The 18,709-nt window shown below is 50.3% G+C and overlaps 2 protein-coding genes across 7 annotated transcripts in view; one reads left to right on the top strand and one right to left on the bottom strand.

The window, feature by feature from the left end:
• Positions 1-9,189, top strand: part of IFNGR2 (interferon gamma receptor 2) — a 19,802-nt gene extending 10,613 nt beyond the window's left edge. For 2 of the 4 annotated variants that reach the window (XM_050976036.1, XM_050975996.1), the window contains exons 5-7: positions 855-1,008; positions 1,674-1,828; positions 5,663-9,189. In XM_050976036.1, the coding sequence (XP_050831993.1) occupies positions 855-1,008; positions 1,674-1,828; positions 5,663-5,824 (471 nt within the window). In that variant the 3' untranslated portion in view covers positions 5,825-9,189. Of the gene's footprint in view, positions 1-851; positions 1,009-1,673; positions 1,829-5,662 lie in introns of all 4 variants that reach the window. The other 2 variants (XM_050975951.1, XM_050975899.1) reach the window with 1 other exon arrangement.
• Positions 8,517-18,709, bottom strand: TMEM50B (transmembrane protein 50B). Of its 3 annotated transcripts, none has more exons than XM_009099675.4 (7): positions 18,585-18,709; positions 13,656-13,954; positions 12,832-12,944; positions 12,204-12,271; positions 11,427-11,519; positions 10,585-10,642; positions 8,517-9,186 (listed from the first exon to the last, which is right to left on the bottom strand). In XM_009099675.4, exons 2-7 carry the CDS (start codon positions 13,752-13,754, stop codon positions 9,141-9,143), a joined length of 477 nt encoding a protein of 158 aa, XP_009097923.1. In that variant the 5' UTR covers positions 13,755-13,954; positions 18,585-18,709; the 3' UTR covers positions 8,517-9,140. The 3 variants fall into 3 exon arrangements, with proteins under 3 accessions (XP_009097923.1, XP_018780385.1, XP_018780386.1); XM_018924840.3 differs by lacking the exon at positions 18,585-18,709 and adding an exon at positions 18,382-18,548; XM_018924841.3 differs by lacking the exon at positions 18,585-18,709 and adding an exon at positions 17,625-17,777.

Below are 18,709 nucleotides of genomic sequence, written 5' to 3'. Positions count from 1 at the left end.
GTGTGACCTCCAGCCAGGGTCACCACGGGGGCTGGGGAAAGGGCTCTGGCCTTGGCACAAGGATTGCTGCACTTCCAAACGTGGGAGCCTCCTCCCTCTGGCTGGGAAGGATGGAACCTCTCTGCACATCTGGGGACAGAGCTGCTGCCAGAGGTGACTTTGCACTCCACAGCTTCCTCAGGCACTTGGGGAGACTCTGGGAGGTCCCTCCTGCTCTGCTGTGCCTGAGCCCAGGGCAGGGGGAGGAGAAGGCAGGAGCAGGCTGGGTGAGCTGGGGTCATCCCTGTTCATCCTGAGCCTCAGAGGTTTGGGATCCTCCTGTGCTGCTCCTGCTGCTGCCTGGGAACTGTGCTTGGACAGGCCAGAGGTGCAGGGGAGGTGTGAAGTCAGGCTTAAAAAAAAAAAAAATTATTATAAAAGAGGAAGCTTCCAAATGACATCAATGTGGAGTCAGACATCTAAAAAACAGAAGCAAAACCAATTTATTTACAAGCCCTTCTGCCTCAAGGTCCTTGTTAAATCCTCTCCACTTCCTTCCTGCCTTGCAGCAGGGTGTGTTTTTCTCTCACTCAGAACACCTTCAGCTGACAGCCAGCAAAGGAGTCACTGTGGTTTCCTTTTCCCCTCCATTCCTCTGGGTTTTGCCCCCTGCCTGAGCTGCTGCAGAAGCTGCATCAAAATTCCCAGAAAAACAGAAATATTCCACTGCTTCTGTTGTTTGGGAAAGATGAGTGAGGAGAAATAAAAATTGGGTTTCTTGAATGAGAAATCGAAATGGGGGAGGGATATTTGTATTGAAAACTGGTCTGGTTTTTACAGTAACCCCTTTCTTGTTGTGTGTGTCTTTCCAGCAGAAGCTAAGTGAAAGCAAGACACTATTCCAGATTGGAAATCTGAAGGAGGCAACACTTTATTGCTTCAGTGTTCAAGTGCAGCTGGAGATCTACTCAGGTCACCTGCTGGAAGGGCAGCCAAGTGCCCCAGAGTGCCACAGAACTGCCCTCAGTGGTAGGGGCTGGCAGGGGGGTTGGGGGTGGAACACGAGTCCTGCACCACCTGGACTGTCCCTGTCACCCCCAGTGTGCCAGGGGTGCTGAGGGCACCAGGGGAGCTCACTCCTGGCATCAGTGGCAAAAGAACCAGGAATTTTCAGCCAGGGATGGAGGGTCTGGGTGGTTCCTTCTCCTCTTCCTTCCTGATCCTGCTGTAAAATGGGATCAAGGAGTTGATGCCAGGGCTGGAGCCCCTCTGGAGCCAGGCTGGCAGAGCTGGGGGTGCTCACCTGGAGAGGAGAAGCTCCAGGGAGAGCTCAGAGCCCCTGGCAGGGCCTGAAGGGGCTCCAGGAGATCTGCAGAGGGACTGGGGACAAGGACAGAGGGACAGGAGCCAGGGAATGGCTCCCAGTGCCAGAGGGCAGGGCTGGGTGGGACCTTGGCAATGAGGAATTGTTCCCTGGCAGGGTGGGCAGGGCTGGAATGGAATTGCCAGAGCAGCTGGGGCTGCCCCTGGATCCCTGGCAGTGCCCAAGGCCAGGCTGGACACTGGGCACAGTGGGAGGTGTCCCTGCCATGGCTGGGGTGGGGTTTAGGGTCCCTCCCAACCCAAACCATTCCATGATTCCATAAATTTGAACCTGCCATGTGTATTTGGAATTTTTTCCCCTTTTTTTGCAGAGGCAACCCGGGCTGGGTTCATCATCCCCCTCTTTGTCCTGGCCTTGGTCCTTGCCAATCTGGGGGCAGCTGCTTTGCTGTTCCTGTGGAAACACCACCAAAAAATCAAACACTGGGCTCAGCCCCCTCTGGAAATCCCATCCCACTTCAAGGAGGTACGTGGGGCCTGTGGGGGGTGTCCTGTGGAAGAGAAGCTGGGGGGACATCCCCAGAGCAGTGCTGGGCAGAGTGGGATGAGCAGGGATGGCTCAGAGAGTGCCTTTGTGAGCTGCCACTCCTGCCCTCTGGCTGAGCTCAGGGCTCCTTCCTGGCCCAGCCAGCCTGGCTGCTCCTGCCTCCTGCTCCTCTCTCTGTGTCACCATTCTTTGGCTCTATTTTCATTTCTTTGTCACTCTTTCTATCAGTCTGTTCCTTTCCTTCCCTGGCCCAGCCAGCCTGGCTGCTCCTGCCTCCTGCTCCTCTCTCTGTGTCACCATTTCTGGGCACTATTTTCATTTCTTTGTCACTCTTTCTATCAGTCTTTTCCTTCCCTGGCAAACCCAGCCTGGCTGCTCCTGCCTCCTGCTCCTCTCTCTGGCACCATTCTTTGGCACTATTTTCATGTCTTTGTCACTCTGTCACTGCCAGACCCTGGCCCCAGCCTGGGGCTCAGGTTTGTGTCCCAAGGGCTGCAGCAGCTCTGCCCAAGCAAACCCAGGGTATTTTAAATATTTGTATTTTTGTGTTTGTTGGTGCCTCAGGATGATCTCCAGGGGCTGTTCCTGGGTGATTCCTCTTTTGGTTTTTGGCAGGGCTCAGAGGAAAAGCTCCCCCTGCCAGCTCAGACATTTCTGGGTTAAACCACGTGGTTTCAGCTCTCCTTCCTCTTTTTCCCTTGCACAAGAAGCAGCCCTCAAGCAGAGCTTTGGTGTACAAGTTCTTCTTCAGCCTCAAATCCTGGGGTTTTAAAGGTTTTGTTTGTGTGCAGCTCGTGGAGGTGAATATTTTGTGTCTGCCAGAGCTCCTGGAAGAGGATTCCCAGCTTTTTGTAGCCGTGGGCTGAAGGAACCCAGAGTGAATAATTTTCTGTCCTCGTGCTGCCCCAGCTGGGATTTCTTGGGGGTCATTGTCAAGGGAACTGCATCTCACCCAGGGGAAAAAATCCATGGGCAGCGTGGCAAAATGGCAGAAAAATCCTTGTGCAGGCTATGAAAATAATTTAGAGAACCTCTGTGCAATGATGAAAATAGTAAAAACAAAATAAAATCCCAATAATTATAATAAAATAGTAAAAAAATCCTTGTGCAGGGTATGAAAATAATGAAAAATATCCCTGTACAATGATTAAAATAGTAAAATAAAATCCCTGTAATTATAATAAAATAGTAAAAAGTCCTTGTGCAGGGAATGAAAATAATGAAAAAAAATATTTGTACAATGATTAAAATAGTAAAAAAAATTCCCTGTAGTTATAATAAAATAGTAAAAAAATCTTTGTGCAGGGAATGAAAATAATGAAAAATGTCCCTGTACAATGATTAAAATAGTAAAAAAAAAATCCCTGTAATTATAATAAAATAGTAAAAAATACTTGTGCAGGGTATAAAAATAATGAAAAAAAAATCTTTGTACAATGATTAAAATAGTAAAAAAAATTCCTTGTAATTATATTAAAATAGTAAAATATCCTTGTGCAGGGAATGAAAATAATTAAATATATCCTTGTACAATGATTAAAATAGTAAAAAAAAAATCCCTGTAATTATAATAAAATAGTAAAAAGTCCTTGTGCAGGGTATGAAAATAATGAAAAAAAATATTTGTACAATGATTAAAATGGTAAAAAAAAATCCCTGTAATTATAATAAAATAGTAAAATATCCTTGTGCAGGGAATGAAAATAATGAAAGAAACCCTTGTACAGTGTTTAAAATAGTTTAAAAAATCCTTGTAATTGTATTAAAATAGTAAACTATCCTTGTACAGGGTATTAAAATAGTAAAAAAAAATTCCTTCTACAGAGTATTAAAATAAAAAAATTCCTTGTGCAGAGTATTGAAATAGAAAAAAAAGTTCTTGTACAGAGTAGTAAAACAGTAAAAAAAATTATGTAGGTTATTAAAGTAATTAAAAACTCTTTGTAGACAATACTAAAATCATTAATAAATAATTGAGCAGGGTATTAAGAGTAAAAAAATCCCAGTAATTATGTTAAAATAGTAAAATATCCTTGTACAGGGTATTAAAACAGTAAAAAGATTGTGTAGGGTATTAAAATAATTTAAAACTCTTTGTACAAGGTATTAAAAGAATTTAAAATTATTTGTGCAGGGTATTAAAACAGTAAAGAAAATTCTTGTAGGTATGTTAAAATAGTAACATATCCTTGTAAAGAGTATTAAAATAAAAATAATTTGGAAATCCTTGTACAGGGTATGAAAATAGTAAAAAAAATCTTTGTACAGAGTATTAATATAGTAAAAAAATCCTTGTACAGGGTATTAATAATAATTAAATAATCCTTGTATGGGGTAATAATATAATAATAATAATAATTATATAATAATAATAATAATAATAGTATTCCTTTTAGAGGATAATAAAACAGTAAGAAATTCCTTGTATAGGGTATTAAATTAGTTAAGAAATAACTGTTCTGGGTTTGAAAACAAATTTTAAAATAACTGTACAGGGTCTTATTAATAACAAAAAAGTTGTGCTGGGTATTAAAATAATAAGAAAAAAAGAATTGTGCAGGATATTCAAGCAGTGCAGCCTGTCCTGCAAAGCACCTGCAGGGACTGAGGCTCCTCCTGTCTTCTGAATTTCTGAATCTGAATTTCCCAGATTAATGAGCAGCAGTGGTGGATCCCCTGCACAGCAGGGCCTGGCAGAGGGCTGAAAATGTGAATAAATAAAAGGGATCAGCCTGGGATGGGGCAGGACAGAGAGGAAAAGAGGGGAACTGGCAGAGTGTTTTAAATGGGGATTTCTAGAGTGTTTAAAATGGGGATTTCTAAAAGGGATCAGCCTGGGGCCTCTCCTGGCACCCTGTGGGGGCTCCTGGGTTTGCAGGAGCTCCTGGGCTCCCTCCCTGCCAGCAGGGGCTGAGTGAGGGGGCAGGAAAGGGGCAGGGGGCAGGAAAGGGGCAGGGGCAGGAAAGGGGCAGGGGCAGGAAAGGGGCAGGGGCAGGAAAGGGGCAGGGGCAGGAAGGGGTCAGGGGCAGGAAAGGGTCAGGGGCAGGAAAGGGGCAGGGGCAGGAAAGGGCAGGGGCAGGAAGGGGTCAGGGGCAGGAAAGGGGCAGGGGCAGGAAAGGGGCAGGGGCAGGAAAGGGGCAGGGGGCAGGAAAGGGGCAGGGGGCAGGAAAGGGGCAGGAAAGCCAGGCTGGAGCTGGCTGCAGGGATCTCTTTGGGGTTCTGGAAAAGCAATCCTGTGTCTCGTTGGCCTTGTGGTGACTGCAGAGAAAGTGGAGCTTGAACTGAAACCTGGTTTGATTTGTCCCACTTTCCTGGAGCTGCTTGCTTTGATTGCCAGCCTTGGTTTGATTTGTGCCCTGGGAAGGTGCTGGGTGAGTTCTGGAGGGCATTGCTGGTGCCAGGAGAAGCTGCAGCTCTCATGGCCTGGCCCTGATCAGAGCAGGGCTGGGGTTCCCCTTGCTGCAGTTGCTGCATTCCTGCAGCTGAGCATCTCCCAGCTGCAAGGGCTTTGTTCCTGACTCAGAGGGATTGCAGCTGACATGGAAAGATTGGCCACAGTTTACTAAAAAAGACCCCAAACAGCCAACAAGGAACTGCAGCTGCTCTAACTCACCTGAAGGGGTATTGGAGGGATAATTTATTTCTTGTCCCCACAGAAATAAAGGGTTTCTTTAACATTTTCCTTGTTTAGTTTTAAGGAAGCCCAGGATGGGATATTCAGGCAGCATTCCTGCAGTGGGCTCTGGGCTGGAGCAGTTTGTTGGCTCTGGGATCTCTAACAGGCCCTAACCTGGTGTTTTGTGGTTTTTCCAGTTCCTGAGGGACCCTGGCTTGGCTGGCCTGGAGGAGCTGGACAGTCCTGCTGAGGAGGAGCCCCAGGCCCTTGTGCTTGGAGAGGGAAGTGGCCAGGAGGGTGAGGATCCTTCACCCCACACCTCCAGGGACAGGGCAGCCACTCAAGGGCCACCCCAGTGAGTGTCACCTGCCCAGCACTGTCCAGAGGCTGCTCCCGTGGTGAGGCTGCTGCCAGGAGAGTCCTGAACATGAACCCCTGGGATCAGAGGAGAATCCTGAACATGAACCCCTGGGATCAGAGGAGAATCCGGAATGTGAACCCCTGGGATCAGAGGAGAATCCGGAATGTGAACCCCTGGGATCAGAGGAGAATCCGGAATGTGAACCCCTGGGATCACAGGAGAATCCTGAACATGAGCCCCTGGGATCACAGGAGAATCCTGAACACAGAGCCTGGATCACAGGCCAATCTCTGGGATCACAGGACAGTCCCTGGGATCACAGGACAATCTCTGGGATCACAGGACAGTCCCTGGGATCACAGGACAATCTCTGGGATCACAGAACCTCTCTGGGATCACAGGACCTCCCTGGGATCACAGGACCATCCTGAACACAGACCCTGATGCTCCAGGGGCCTCTGCCCAGCTCCTCACTCTGCCAAGAGCTCTGGGAGGAGGGAAGGAGGAAGGGGAAGGAACACTAAATTGCCTGAAGCCAGGTGGATGAAAGGGGTGAATTCCCACCCCAGCTTGGAGGAATGACTGCACTTTATTGATGTGGGGTGAGCTGGGATTTTTCAGGGAGTGAAGAGCTGCAATGTGAATTCCCTTTGTTCTGTTTGGTTTCTGTGGCAATAACACTCCCATCATTCCACCCCAGTCTGCTCTCCTGAATCATTTTAGGTGCAGGGCAAAGTAAAAAGGAGTTTGTGGGTACTTTCCTGGGATGAAGCTGTGCCAAGAGCCCCTCCCAGAGAGGGCTGCTCTTATCTGCCTCCTCCCAGCCTCCTGGAAGCTTTAATCTGCTGCTGCAGCCAGGCCAGGGCCCTGCCCACCACAAAGGACCTGGAAGGAATTTTACTCCGAGTTTTCCCAACATTTATCAGTCACTGTCAGACACTAAAACCTCCTGCTGAGCACCAGCAGAAGAGAAGCTGACTGAGAGTTCTGGTTTTAGTGCCTTAAAGCAGAAGAGCCCAAGTTAAACCCCCCATCAGCCCCTGGGGGGTCTGGAGTGTCCAATAAAGCACAAAGAACAAGTGAACCTCTTCTATACTAAAAAATGGGGTTATTTGGGTTTTTTCTCCCTGGGGTTTGATACAAATTGTGTAAGAAACAATAAAAAATGTGGTCTTTTTTTCAAAGTGCCTGGTTGGAGGGCCCTGACAGAGCAGAGGTGCCACTGTCCCAGCCTTTCCAGGAACAGCCCAAGCCAGCAGCTGCCAGAAGCTTCAGCAGGTGTTCCCTTGCAGAACAGATCTGATCCCTTGGGATTAGCCAGGCTGCTGCCAAGGGAGCTCCAGGAAAGCCTGACTCATGTAGGAACTGCCAGGTCAGCACCAGCTCTGCTTTAACCACCCACTGAGGCTGGGCTGGGAACAGAGCTCACAAAAAGGAACCACCAAACTCACCCAGAAGGCAGAAACAAGGATAAACCCCCTGGGAATATCTGTGTGTATTCCTGACTAATCCTGCACTGGACTCGTGGCAGGGAGGGTGGTGGTGAATCTTTGTACACCAGCAATGAAAAAGCATTTCCTGGGAGTGACTCTGGGGTGGTTGGCACTGAGCCCTCGCTGTCCCCTTGTGAGGTGTGGAAGTGCCCTCTGGCACTGGGAGCCATTCCCTGGCTCCTGTCCCTCTGTCCTTGTCCCCAGTCCCTCTGCAGCTCTCCTGGAGCCCCTTCAGGCCCTGCCAGGGGCTCTGAGCTCTCCCTGGAGCTGCTCCTCTCCAGGTGAGCACCCCCAGCTCTCCCAGCCTGGCTTGCAGTTCAAGTTCCAAGTGCAGGCACAAGCTCCTGGCACTGGGAGCAGTTCCAGGGATTAATTCCAGCCCAGGCTCCTTCCTGACTTCCTCAAGAACCCAACAACCCTTCCCAAGCTCCTGGGCAAGAAAGCTGTCAGGCCAGGACCAAGGCCTGCCTTTACTGTGTGGTGCAGGCCCTGTGCCAGGGTGAGCTGTACAAAATTCCCTGTTTTGAGCACCTGGGTTCACTTTTATTGGAGCTTTCAGGAATCCCAAGCAGTGAGCCCCCTGGGATGGGGTCACTGCAGCCAGGGCACAAGGGCAGCTCCAAGCTGGCCCCAGCTCCTGCCCCTGCAGCAGTGACAAACAGCTCCCAGCCCCAGCACAGCATTTCCACTCTGCTCCTGGCACCACTGAGGCAGCAGCGTGGATGGGGGGAAGGTGTAAAAGCCTTGGGAGCCAGGGCAGAGGCAAATGCTGTGAAAAGCACAGAGAACTCGTGAGAAGGACTCACCCCAGCAAATGGGGCTGCAGGGACACTCCAGGGACATCAAACAGCCTCAGCCTCACTTTCTGTTTCACTCCACTGAGATGAAACTGGATTTCAATAATTCATTAATGGAAACAGCCATAAAATGTAAGAGAGAAATGCATTTTAACTGGGGCAACAGCAGCCCTAAAACTGGGTGTGAGTCACTCCTAGAATTTATTGAAACTTGAAATTATGACAAGGTTGGACTGTGAGCAATAAATCCATCCATTCCCCACTTCCTTCTAAGCACAGAGGGAGCAGGTCAGGAAAACTCATTTGTCAGCAAACAGCTTCCCCTGGAGACAGTGACACTTGCATGAGTAGCAAGACATTGCTCTGACTCATTTATTCTTCATACCAAGTACAACTGGCATCAGTTTGTTGGAGTTTTTTTATTCTAATATCAGGAAATACATTAAATACCAACTGGTATCTCTTACACTGAGCAGCATGAAATTAATTCCAAGGACTGTGGTGCCAGCAAATGTCCTTTGTGCCAGAGCCATCACAAGTCAGGAATACTTTGCTTTGCCATGCACAACCTGCTGAGTGTAGGGACTTGCTTAAAAACCCATAACCTTTTACCGAAAGAAGAAGAAAAAAAAATCTACTTTATTTTTACCTGAACAATAATATAAAATGTTTAAAATCAGCTCTTATCCCAGCAGGGCTGGGATGGGCTCTGTCCTGTTTGCTCACTATTGTTCACAGAAGCCTTGGACACAGGTGGAGCTGTGGAGAAGCTGCTGGGAGTAGGGAGCTGGAGGAGAAAGCCTGGAGCCTGAGCAGGGAAGCCTGGCAGCCTGCCCTTCCCTTGGAAAGGACAGATCCTGTCCTATGTACACATTCACAAGTGTGTCCTGGCACAGGAGAGCTTCGGACAGAGCCTGGAATTGTCTCAGTTCCACCAGTCTGGGAAGCAAACCAAGGACAAAGGACTGTGAATTATCTACAGGCAAGAACCAGGTGGCAGCTGTGGGCCAAGCCAGCAGGGAGCTCAGCCCCACAGCTCTTCTGTTCTCCCAAACTTGTAGATCAGGGTGCTGGGGGGAAAAAAAAAGAAATAAAAATCAGACCACACATAGGGTGATTTCAGCAGTATCCTTAAATCTTACCCTGTGCAAATCAACAGCCCAGCCATGGACTTGTAGTCAGACCAGGATTTGGGTCTGGTGTTTATATTTGGCTTCCTGTGCATGGCTAGAACTGTGGGAGCCAGCTGGAGCCCAAACAGAGAAACACCCACTGGCACAGCCCTTCTGAAGGAAAAGCCTGGGAGTTATGAAATTCAAGGAGTCCAGAGTAGCAAGTGTCACTCTGCTGCCTGGGAACCAGCTCAATGTGACAGGATGTGCTGGGACAAAACCTAAACAATTCCATTTTGATGAACAAATCAGGAAGAATATTAAGCCTGTGGTAGAGAGTCAGATCCCAAATGCCACATGCTGTGGCTGCCCCATGCCTGGCAGTGTCCCAGGCCAGGCTGGACAGGGTTTGGAGCCAGCTGGGATAGGGGAAGGTGTCCCTGCCCAGGTGGGACTGGATGGGATTTAAGGTCCCTTCCAAACCAAACCTTCTCGGATTCTAAATAATAAAAACTTCAGGCACAAATCTGCCTTCATCAGCTTCCCTTTCCAATCCCAGAGGGGATTGAGGAGCTGCTGTTTCCTGCAGGAACATCCCTCATTTCCCAGAGCACATCCACCCAGGTCACTGCACAGCACCGGTGTGGGGCTGGAAGGAAAAGGATCAGCCAGGAATTGAAAGAAGAAAGGAGGTGAGGTGAAACTTTCAGTGACTCATCTTGGAACTGACACTGTTTAACACTTTCAGTGCCTTTTATTAATAAAATCCATGGATTGCAAAGTGCATTCCACAGCTAAAAGGAGTTACTAGAGACTCCAAATTGATTTTTCAACTGTTACATGATATACTCAATAATATTATTTGGGATAAATCCAGTGTGCTGTTACAAAACACACCAGCATGCTCTTACAGAAATGAATTCTCACTCTTTATGACTGCAAGCTCAGCCAGTGAAGGGAAACACAGGGAGTATCAAGGACCAGAGACCTGAGCCATTGGTGTGAAACAGTCTGGAAAAGGGGAATGGGATCCCCCAGCTGGCTCTGCTGGGAGGGGAGCCAAGGGATTGTAGGACAGAGGTGAGTGACTGCCACTGGCCAAAAACACTGGCAATCCCTCATCCAGAAATCTCTGTGCATCCCTGGCCACCCACATTCCAGAGCTGCACATCCAGGGGAGCAGAGACAGCTGCACCAACAAGGGAGGGAGCCAAGAGCCCGGGCATGGCAAATCAAACCTTGCTTCTCAGCTCTGCCCCAAAGGGAGTAGAAAACAGAGCTGCTTTTCCAGGAGTATCAATGGAGGGAAGCAGGAAAGTCCCTTTGGAAAGAGGGGAGTTTGCCCAGGAAACTTACCTGAAAAATATCAATGCATTCTGGAAAAACACTGCTAATCCAGGGTACACATTAGTGTCTGCAGAGGAGGAACAGAGGAAACACTCAGGTCTTTAGTTCTGGCAGTGGGTTTAACAGGGTATTCCAGCTACTGGGAGCTGGGTTTAACAGGGTATGCCAGCTACTGGGAGCTGGGTTAGCAGGGTATTCCAGCTACTGGGAGCTGGGTTTAACACACACTATTCCAGCTACATGGAGCTGGGTTTAACAGGGTATGCCAGCTACTGGGAGCTGGGTTAGCAGGGTATTCCAGCTACTGGGAGCTGGGTTAGCAGGGTATGCCAGCTACTGGGAGCTGGGTTAACAGGGTATTCCAGTTACTGGGAGCTGGGTTTAACAGGGTATTCCAGCTACTCAGAGCTGGGTTTAACAGGGTATTCCAGCTACTGGGAGCTGGGTTTAACAGGGTATTCCAGCTACTGGGAGCTGGGTTTAACAGGGTATGCCAGCTACTGGGAGCTGGGTTTAACAGGGTATTCCAGCTACTGGGAGCTGGGTTTAACAGGGTATGCCAGCTACTGGGAGCTGGGTTTAACAGGGTATTCCAGCTACTGGGAGCTGGGTTTAACAGGGTATTCCAGTTACTGGGAGCTGGGTTTAACAGGGTATTCCAGCTACATGGAGCTGGGTTTAACAGGGTATGCCAGCTACTGAGAACTGGGTTAGCAGGGTATTCCAGCTACTGGGAGCTGGGTTTAACACACACTATTCCAGCTACTGGGAGCTGGGTATTCCAGTGTCAATCTCAGACTAAAACCTGGATGCTGTGGCTCAGATTTCCCAGAGAGCAGAGGCAGACTTACTCTGTGTGACATATGCTCCAAAGAGAATCCACATGGAAGCAATGAGGGATCCAAACATCAACATGAAGCCGATGAAGAGCCAGATCCGAGCCCCTGCAGGGAGAGTGAAAGGTGCATTTCTACCCACAGGGACAGAGAATCCAGCTGCTCCTCTGGGAGGATGGAACACATCACCTCACTAAAGGCACAAATGGAAAGGGTTAAACCCAAGGATCAAGGACAAAATCCACCTGCTCAGTCACTGGAAGGAAAGATATTCCTGTGCTAAAGTTCTCTGGAGCTGGAACATGAATGACACACAAAAAAAGCACCACAGGCCACTTCAAATGGCAGCAAATCCCTCCAAATTTACAAATCCCATGGGAAAGGCTGCTGGGATCCATGTGGGAAATGGAAAGGGAATTATGAATGGAAGCAGGGAGAACAGCAGGTCCAGGGACATCCACAGCAGTGACACAGGGAAAATGAAATGTTTGTGACACATCCCCAGGGAATGGCTGCTCCTGAGCCACCCCTGGGCAGGAACAGATTTCTCCCAGCAGCTCTCCAGGATTTGCAGGGAAAGTTTAGGAAGGGAAGACATCCAGAAGCTGAATTTCACCAAGTTCCCTTTTTAACAAAGCCAGCCCTTATCTCCAAGGGTTAATTCTGTAAAGAAACTAATTCACAGAAGTTCTCTCCTACTCCTCATCTCCTGATTATTTTTTTTACCACCACCTGGAAAGAACCCCAGCAGGTAAATGCTCAGTCTGAGCAGGATTTATAAAGTTAATTTACCTGTTCTTCCTAAGCATCCATCACTGTAGCTGTCTCCTCTCACCTGTGCATTTGATACAGCATTTATCCTGGGGGCAAAAAAAGGAGATACACTTCAGATTACAGAAGATCAATTTAGAGCTCTAAGTAAAACCCCAGTGGGTTTTTTTTTTTTTTAAGTTGTGACAAATTCTGGGAAAATTCCCTTCCATTCTGTGTAGTCACAAATCCCAAGTCATCTCTTTTTCTTGCCAATACTGAATGATTCAATAGAATTTGTTACTTTTATTTGCATCTCCACGATGAGAGCCAGGCTATTGTTACCCCTCCTGTTTGAGGAGGTTTTGGGCAAGGAGCAGCTGTAAAAATTGTAAAAACTGAGGGAATTGCAGTCAGTTGTTTCATACTGAGGTAAGTATTGCATTCTCCATCCCTGGCAGTGCCCAAGGCCAGGCTGGACAGGGCTTGGAGCAGCCTGGCCCAGTGGGAGGTGTCCCTGCCATGGCAGGGGTGGCACTGGGTGGGCTTTAATGTCCCTCCCAACCCAGACCATTCCCTGATTCTGTGATTTATCCATGCTGGGCACAGTGTCAGTAAGGCCTGGTTGGTTTCTGGTGGCTCTGTGATGAGTCCTGTCCCCAGCACTCACATGAAGAAGGCCAGTGTGGAGAAGACCCCGCAGGTGTGGAAGGCGTGGTTCAGCTGCTCCGGCTTGGGATAGACCACGGCAGCATCAATCATGATCCACCAGCCTGTGAAAAACTGGGCACAGACACAGGGGGTGAGCCTGGGGGCACAGGGCAGCCAGGGAAACCAGGCAGGGCTCTGGACAGCACTGCCTTAGCTGGCTTCTAACAAGCACCAATTCCTCTGGACAGTGGTGTAAATGTGCTCAATGGGCAATGCCTGTACAAATCCCAGCGTTGCTGTTTTCAGGGGAGTGTCTGGGAATCAGCCACACTTTCTGTTCACTTTAAGGAGTGGGGTATGGGTAAATTTATGCCCTGAGCAGCTGGGGCTGCCCCTGGATCCCTGGCAGTGCCCCAGGCCAGGTTGGACACTGGGCCTTGGAGCAGCCTGGCACAGTGGGAGGTGTCCCTGCCTGTGGATGGGCTTTCAGGTCCCTCCCAACCCAAACCCTTCTGGGATTCTATGAAATTCCCTGTGCAATTTCTGTGAAATTCTCTGTTCCTTGTTCCCCTTAAGAACAAGAATCCAGACTCTAAACACACATGAGATGGAGATAGTGCAGAACAGAGCAGTTCTAACAGATCCAATTCTGCAGAAATCCACGAGGAATTTCCTTTCAAGAAGAGAGAGCAGAAATGGCTCATGATCAGCAAGGTCACAGGACTTGTGACAACGCTGCTGCCAACCCCACAGCGACCCCTGGAAGGAACAGGCTGGATTTGGGGAAGGTAAGAGGGAGAACTGGCAGAAGCTGAGGGCCAAGTGTGACAGTTTGTGGCTCACCAGCACCCCGGCCACGATGGAGGCGATGGCATTGCGGCGCTCGCTCCAGTCGATGCACTCGCACTCTGGCCAGCGGAAATTGTCCAGGAACCCGGCCATGGCCACAGCTCACAGTGCCCTGGCACAGCCCACAGTGCCCTGGGCACAGCCCACAGTGCCCTGGGCACGGCTGTCACAGTGCCCTGGCACAGCTCAGGCTGCCCTGGGCACAGCTCAGGCTGCCCTGGGCGTGGCTGTCGCTGCCCCGCTGTCCCAGCACTCTCTCCTGGACTCTTCCATCAACAGCAGCTCCTGAGTGCCTGAAACACAGCCAAGGCTTTGTCAGTACTGATGCCTTCAGTGTGAGCTTTCCTATTTCCCACATTCACTGCACTGCACAGTTCTACTCTGCAGTTACACACTGCACCAGTGTGTGACTCTGAACTCCACAGAAGGTGCCAGCAGCTCTCCTCACAGCTCAGTCACACAGCACAATCCTTCTCCAGCCCCAGAACCAAGGACACTGCTGCAGCTTCAGCCCCAAAAAGTGTAAAAACAGTGAATTGAGGAGAGCAAACTGGGAGGATGGACTGCAGAACCTGGAGCTGTAATTGTAATTAAGCCCAATAAGGAAATGAACCAAAACTTATAGAAGTGTGAGAACTCCTGACCCAGGGTCCATCTTGGGTGGAGCCCCAGCCAGGTTCTTGTGCTGCCCAAGGTGCATCCTTTAAAGGCCTTTTAATAAATCCCTGCTTTATTCCTCTAACTCTGTCCAGCTCTGTTCCAGGCAGACTCTCAGTATCCATCAGGAACATCTCGAGATGTTGAACAACTCTCCTGAGTTACAGTCTGGGGGCTTTTACAGAATTCAGTTTTTCATACAGAACCCTCCAGTGGAATTTGCCCCACCCATGGCAGGAGAGGGAAGGAGATTGTTTTAAAGGCATCCCAACCCAAACCATTCCATGATAAACTCTGTTGGTGCTGTATTGAGCTATATTCACAAAACAACCTCCCCCACACAGAGCTACAAAAGAAAATCACCACAGCCCCAAAGCTTATGGCAGAACTTGGTCCTTAAGTCATGTCAAGGAGTCTCAATTAAACACTAATATTTCCAGTCTCCAGTCTAACAGATAATATGATTTAGTGCCTTTTTAACACAGAGAAGAAGAGCCCAACTCAGCAAATCAACTGATTCTGAGGGTAAAGAAGGTCTCGCTGCACAGAGAAAAGGTCACAGGGAACCTTAAATATGGGAAGAGGAAAGCAAAGTTAATTAACTGACTCACAACTGCTCTTAGCACCATTCCAATTTGCCTTAGTATTGTCAACTTCTGCATTTCCCAACCTGCCATAATTAATTTCCAGCCATTTGGTAAAGATTAACAAAAATGTCCTTCCCGACTGTGTGACAGCACAGACTGCTGGAGACATTTTCAGGTTAATAACAGCAGTGAGAAGAAGGGGAATAAAAATCAATCAATAAACATTTTGTCTATGCTACAAACACAGGTCACCTCCTGGAACATGATCCAGAAGTTTGTCCTACAGAAACCCACACTTGTGATGCCATTTCAAATTCCAAAGTTATTTTAATTTGTGCAGCATCTGGGCTCAGCCATCTGCTTATTCTCCTCAGGAATTCTCCTCTCCTTTCCCTGGCAGAGGTCAGATCCCTGCTCATCCCACAGCTTTCACAGGGAAGAATTCCAGATCAGCAGGGTGGGAAAAGCCCTTTGAGATCATCCAGTGCCACCCAGGGCCACCCCTGAACTGTGTCCCCAAGGGCCTCATCCAGACTCCTCCTGAACACTCCCTGAGACAGGGACTCCAAAGCTCCCTGGGCAGCCCCTGCCAAGGCCTGAGCCCCCTTTCCATGGGCAAATTCCTGCTGCTGGCCAAGCTGAGCCTGCCCTGGCCCAGCCTGAGGCCGTTCCCTCTGCTCCTGTCCCTGTGCCCTGGGAGCAGAGCCCGACCCCCCCGGCTGTCCCCTCCTGGCAGGGACTTGTGCAGAGCCACAAGGGCCCCCTGAGCCTCCTTTGCTCCAGGCTCAGCCCCTGCCCAGCTCCCTCAGCTGAACTACAACTGCTCCTGGAGCCCTTCCTCATCTTCCACTCTTAAATGGCTCCACTTTCTCTGTTCCTCTTCAGAGCTGTGTCTGTCCCTGTCCTGCAGCAATTCCTGCTCTCCCCTCCCAGCTCCTCACCCACCCACACTGGAACTCTCCCAGCTCCTGCTGCTGTCCCACTGTGGAGCTGAGGGGCCTTGCCTGAGAGTGGCTGCAGGGAAACAGGGAATTATGGACTGGGTTGGGTTGGGAGGGACCTCAGAGCCCACCCAGTGCCACCCCTGCCATGGCAGGGACACCTCCCACTGTGCCAGGCTGCTCCCAGCCCCAGTGTCCAACCTGGCCTTGGGCACTGCCAGGGATCCAGGGGCAGCCCCAGCTGCTCTGGCACAGGGACAGCACAAAAAGGGTGGGCAACTCCTCCCAAGGTGTTCAAGAAATCCAGCTAAAATATCTTGGATTGAATGTGGCAGAGAAAAGGAATGCACTGATACAGGGGAGGGGAGAGATCCTCCCAAGGGACCTCAACAGAGCATCCCTGGGGGATAAAGGGGCCACAAGGACACAGTGGACAGGGCCATCAGAGAGGCAGAGGTGTCCTGGGCTGGGGAATGAGTAGGAGAGGGATTGGGATTGGGGTTGTGCCTCACAGGTGATTTCCCACCTGCAGAGCTGCCCCAGCCCTGGGCCCAGCCCTGGAGGAGCTGGAGCTGCTGCAGAGAGCCCAGAGGAGGCTCCAGGATGGGCAGAGGGCTGGAGCAGCTCTGCTGGGAGGAAAGGCTGGCACAGCTGGCATTGCTCACCTGCACAGGAGAAGCTTTGGGCTGAGCTCAGGGTGGCCTTGCAGGGCCTGGAGGAGCCCCAGGAAAGCTGGAGAGAGACAATTCCCAGGGGATGCAGGGACAGCACTCAGGGAATGGCTTTAAATTTATATAAATAGATTTTGTTTGGATATTGTGAATTAGGAATTCCTGGCTGTGAGGGTGGGGAGGCCCTGGAAATTATTTCCCAGAGCAGCTGGGGCTGCCCCTGGATCCCTGGCAGTGCCCAAGGCCAGGCTGGACACTGAGGCTGGAGCAGCCTGGCACAGTGGGAGGTGTCCCTGCCATGGCAGGGGTGGCACTGGGTGGGCTCTGAGGTCCCTCCCTACCCAAACATTCCATGACCTCCATAATTCCTTAAAAAAAGAGGAAGAACACAATAAACTGCACTTAAAATCCCAGCCCCACTGTGAAGCTGGGGCTCCATGGTCAGCACAAGAGCCAGGCTGAGGTTTGTCCCCAGGAGGATTAGCAGGGACACAGGGACAGCTGCCAGCCCAGGGGCCTCTCTGCACACACCCTCTGGGGGAGGCAGATGCCTTCAGCTGGGATTTCCCACCTGGATCAAGGTGCAGGACTCACTCTCTGGTTTAAACTCTCCCACCCACACAGCTCCCAGGCAGGAAACAGGTAAAGCCCTTGGAATTCCTGTCCTTCAACGCCCTTCCCACCATCAGCCTCCTCCCCTCTCCCAAGGGCAGGCAGGAACATTCCTCAGCCTGTCCAGCAAACACAAACACATCTGCAGGAACAAACTGGAGACTCTGGAGCAAAACCACCCCTGGCAGCTGCCAGCATGGAGAGCAAACCCACTGCTCTGTTATGTAGCCAGAAAACACAACAGCAGCTCCACAGTTTCACCTGAAAATCAGCTTTTCTCTCCCCAAATGAGCTGATTTCACCTGAACAAAATATTGAAAGCGGTTGCAAGGAAATACAAAACGTCTGCAGGAAGAAAAATGCCTTAATGTGGAATATCATTGGGTTAGTAAAGAACAGAACTGCCCGCTTCCAAAGAGAGGAAAAGACAGAAGGAAAAAGGGAAGAAACTTAAAGGCATGAAGGATATTCAAGTTTTCCTTGAAGAAGATGCACCTTCCACAGGCAACTCATCAGAACATCCTTCAGGTCACACACGCACAGAGGATGAAAAGTATATCCGGGGCTTATGTGAACATTTCTGTAACAGCCGCTGCCATTTTCCCACTTATTTCAGTAATTTCCTGCACTTTCACTTTCAGTTCTCCCTATTCCACAGCACTGTCTGATTATTAAGTATTACAGAAAGACAAAGAGCAAAGAAAGGAAGTTTTAAGTTAATTCACACAAAAACAAGGCTGTGTGGCAAACTTATTAAAAAGTGATATGAATTATATTGCCATTCCTTACAAGCCCCTGGATCCCTGGCAGTGTCCCAGGCCAGGCTGGACACTGAGGAGCAGCCTGGGACAGTGGGAGGTGTCCCTGCCATGGCAGGGCTGGCCCTGGGTGGGATTTAATGTCCTTCCAAACCGAACCCAACCCAAACAATTCCGTGATTTATCCCTTTACAGCAATGTGCAGCTCAGCCCAATACTGCCCGCAGCGGGGGTTCCTCAAGAGCGCTATTAAAGTTTGAGGATATGAGGAGGGAGGGGATAAAACCCATCTCGATTTCGCAATTCTGCAGAGGCGCTTCTGCCTCCGGCCCGCTCCGAGCGTACCCCTGTGCCCGCCCTGGCACCGGGGCGCGACGGGCACGGCGAGCCCCGAGCCGGCAGCCACAGCCCCGCCAGGGATCCCTACGGCCCGCCCGGCTACGTTGTTATTTAGACAAAACACGGCATTTTCTCCTTTCACTTCCCCTACAGACCCCACTCCCCGCGGAGCACCGGCGGCGCGTCCTCAGGGCCGGACAGTCCGTGACACACCGGTGTCCCAGGGGAGCGGCCCGGAGGTCCCGCCCGGTGCGGGTCCCGCTCTCTCTCTCTCGCTCCCCATCCCGCTCCCGGTCCCGGTGCCGGTGCCGCCCCAGCCCCGGCACCGCCCGGCCCGGCCCGGCGCGGCCGCACGTACCCGCTCCCGGGCGAGACGCTTCCGCCTGAGGGCACCGAGCCCCCTGACTGACGCGCCCTCTGGCCAATCAGAACCGAGCGCTGCGCGTCAGCCGAGGGCCGGGTAAGGACAGAGCGGTATGATTG

Source organism: Serinus canaria, chromosome 1 (genome assembly GCF_022539315.1).
Source record: "Serinus canaria isolate serCan28SL12 chromosome 1, serCan2020, whole genome shotgun sequence".
In the NCBI taxonomy this organism is placed as follows: Eukaryota; Metazoa; Chordata; class Aves; order Passeriformes; family Fringillidae; genus Serinus; species Serinus canaria.
The sequence above is the reverse complement of the archived record's forward strand: the minus strand, read 5'-3'. Positions and strand labels throughout refer to the sequence as shown.

Bases quoted from the DNA above. Each gene is read 5' to 3' on its own strand.
- TMEM50B (XM_009099675.4), bottom strand. From the start codon at position 13,754: ATGGCCGGGTTCCTGGACAATTTCCGCTGGCCAGAGTGCGAGTGCATC. The intron at 12,272-12,831 runs GTGAGTGCTGGG...TTTTGCCCCCAG, and splicing joins TCCACACTGGCCTTCTTCAT to GATAAATGCTGTATCAAATG. The intron at 11,520-12,203 runs GTAAATTAACTT...CTCTCCCTGCAG, and splicing joins TGGATGCTTAGGAAGAACAG to GGGCTCGGATCTGGCTCTTC.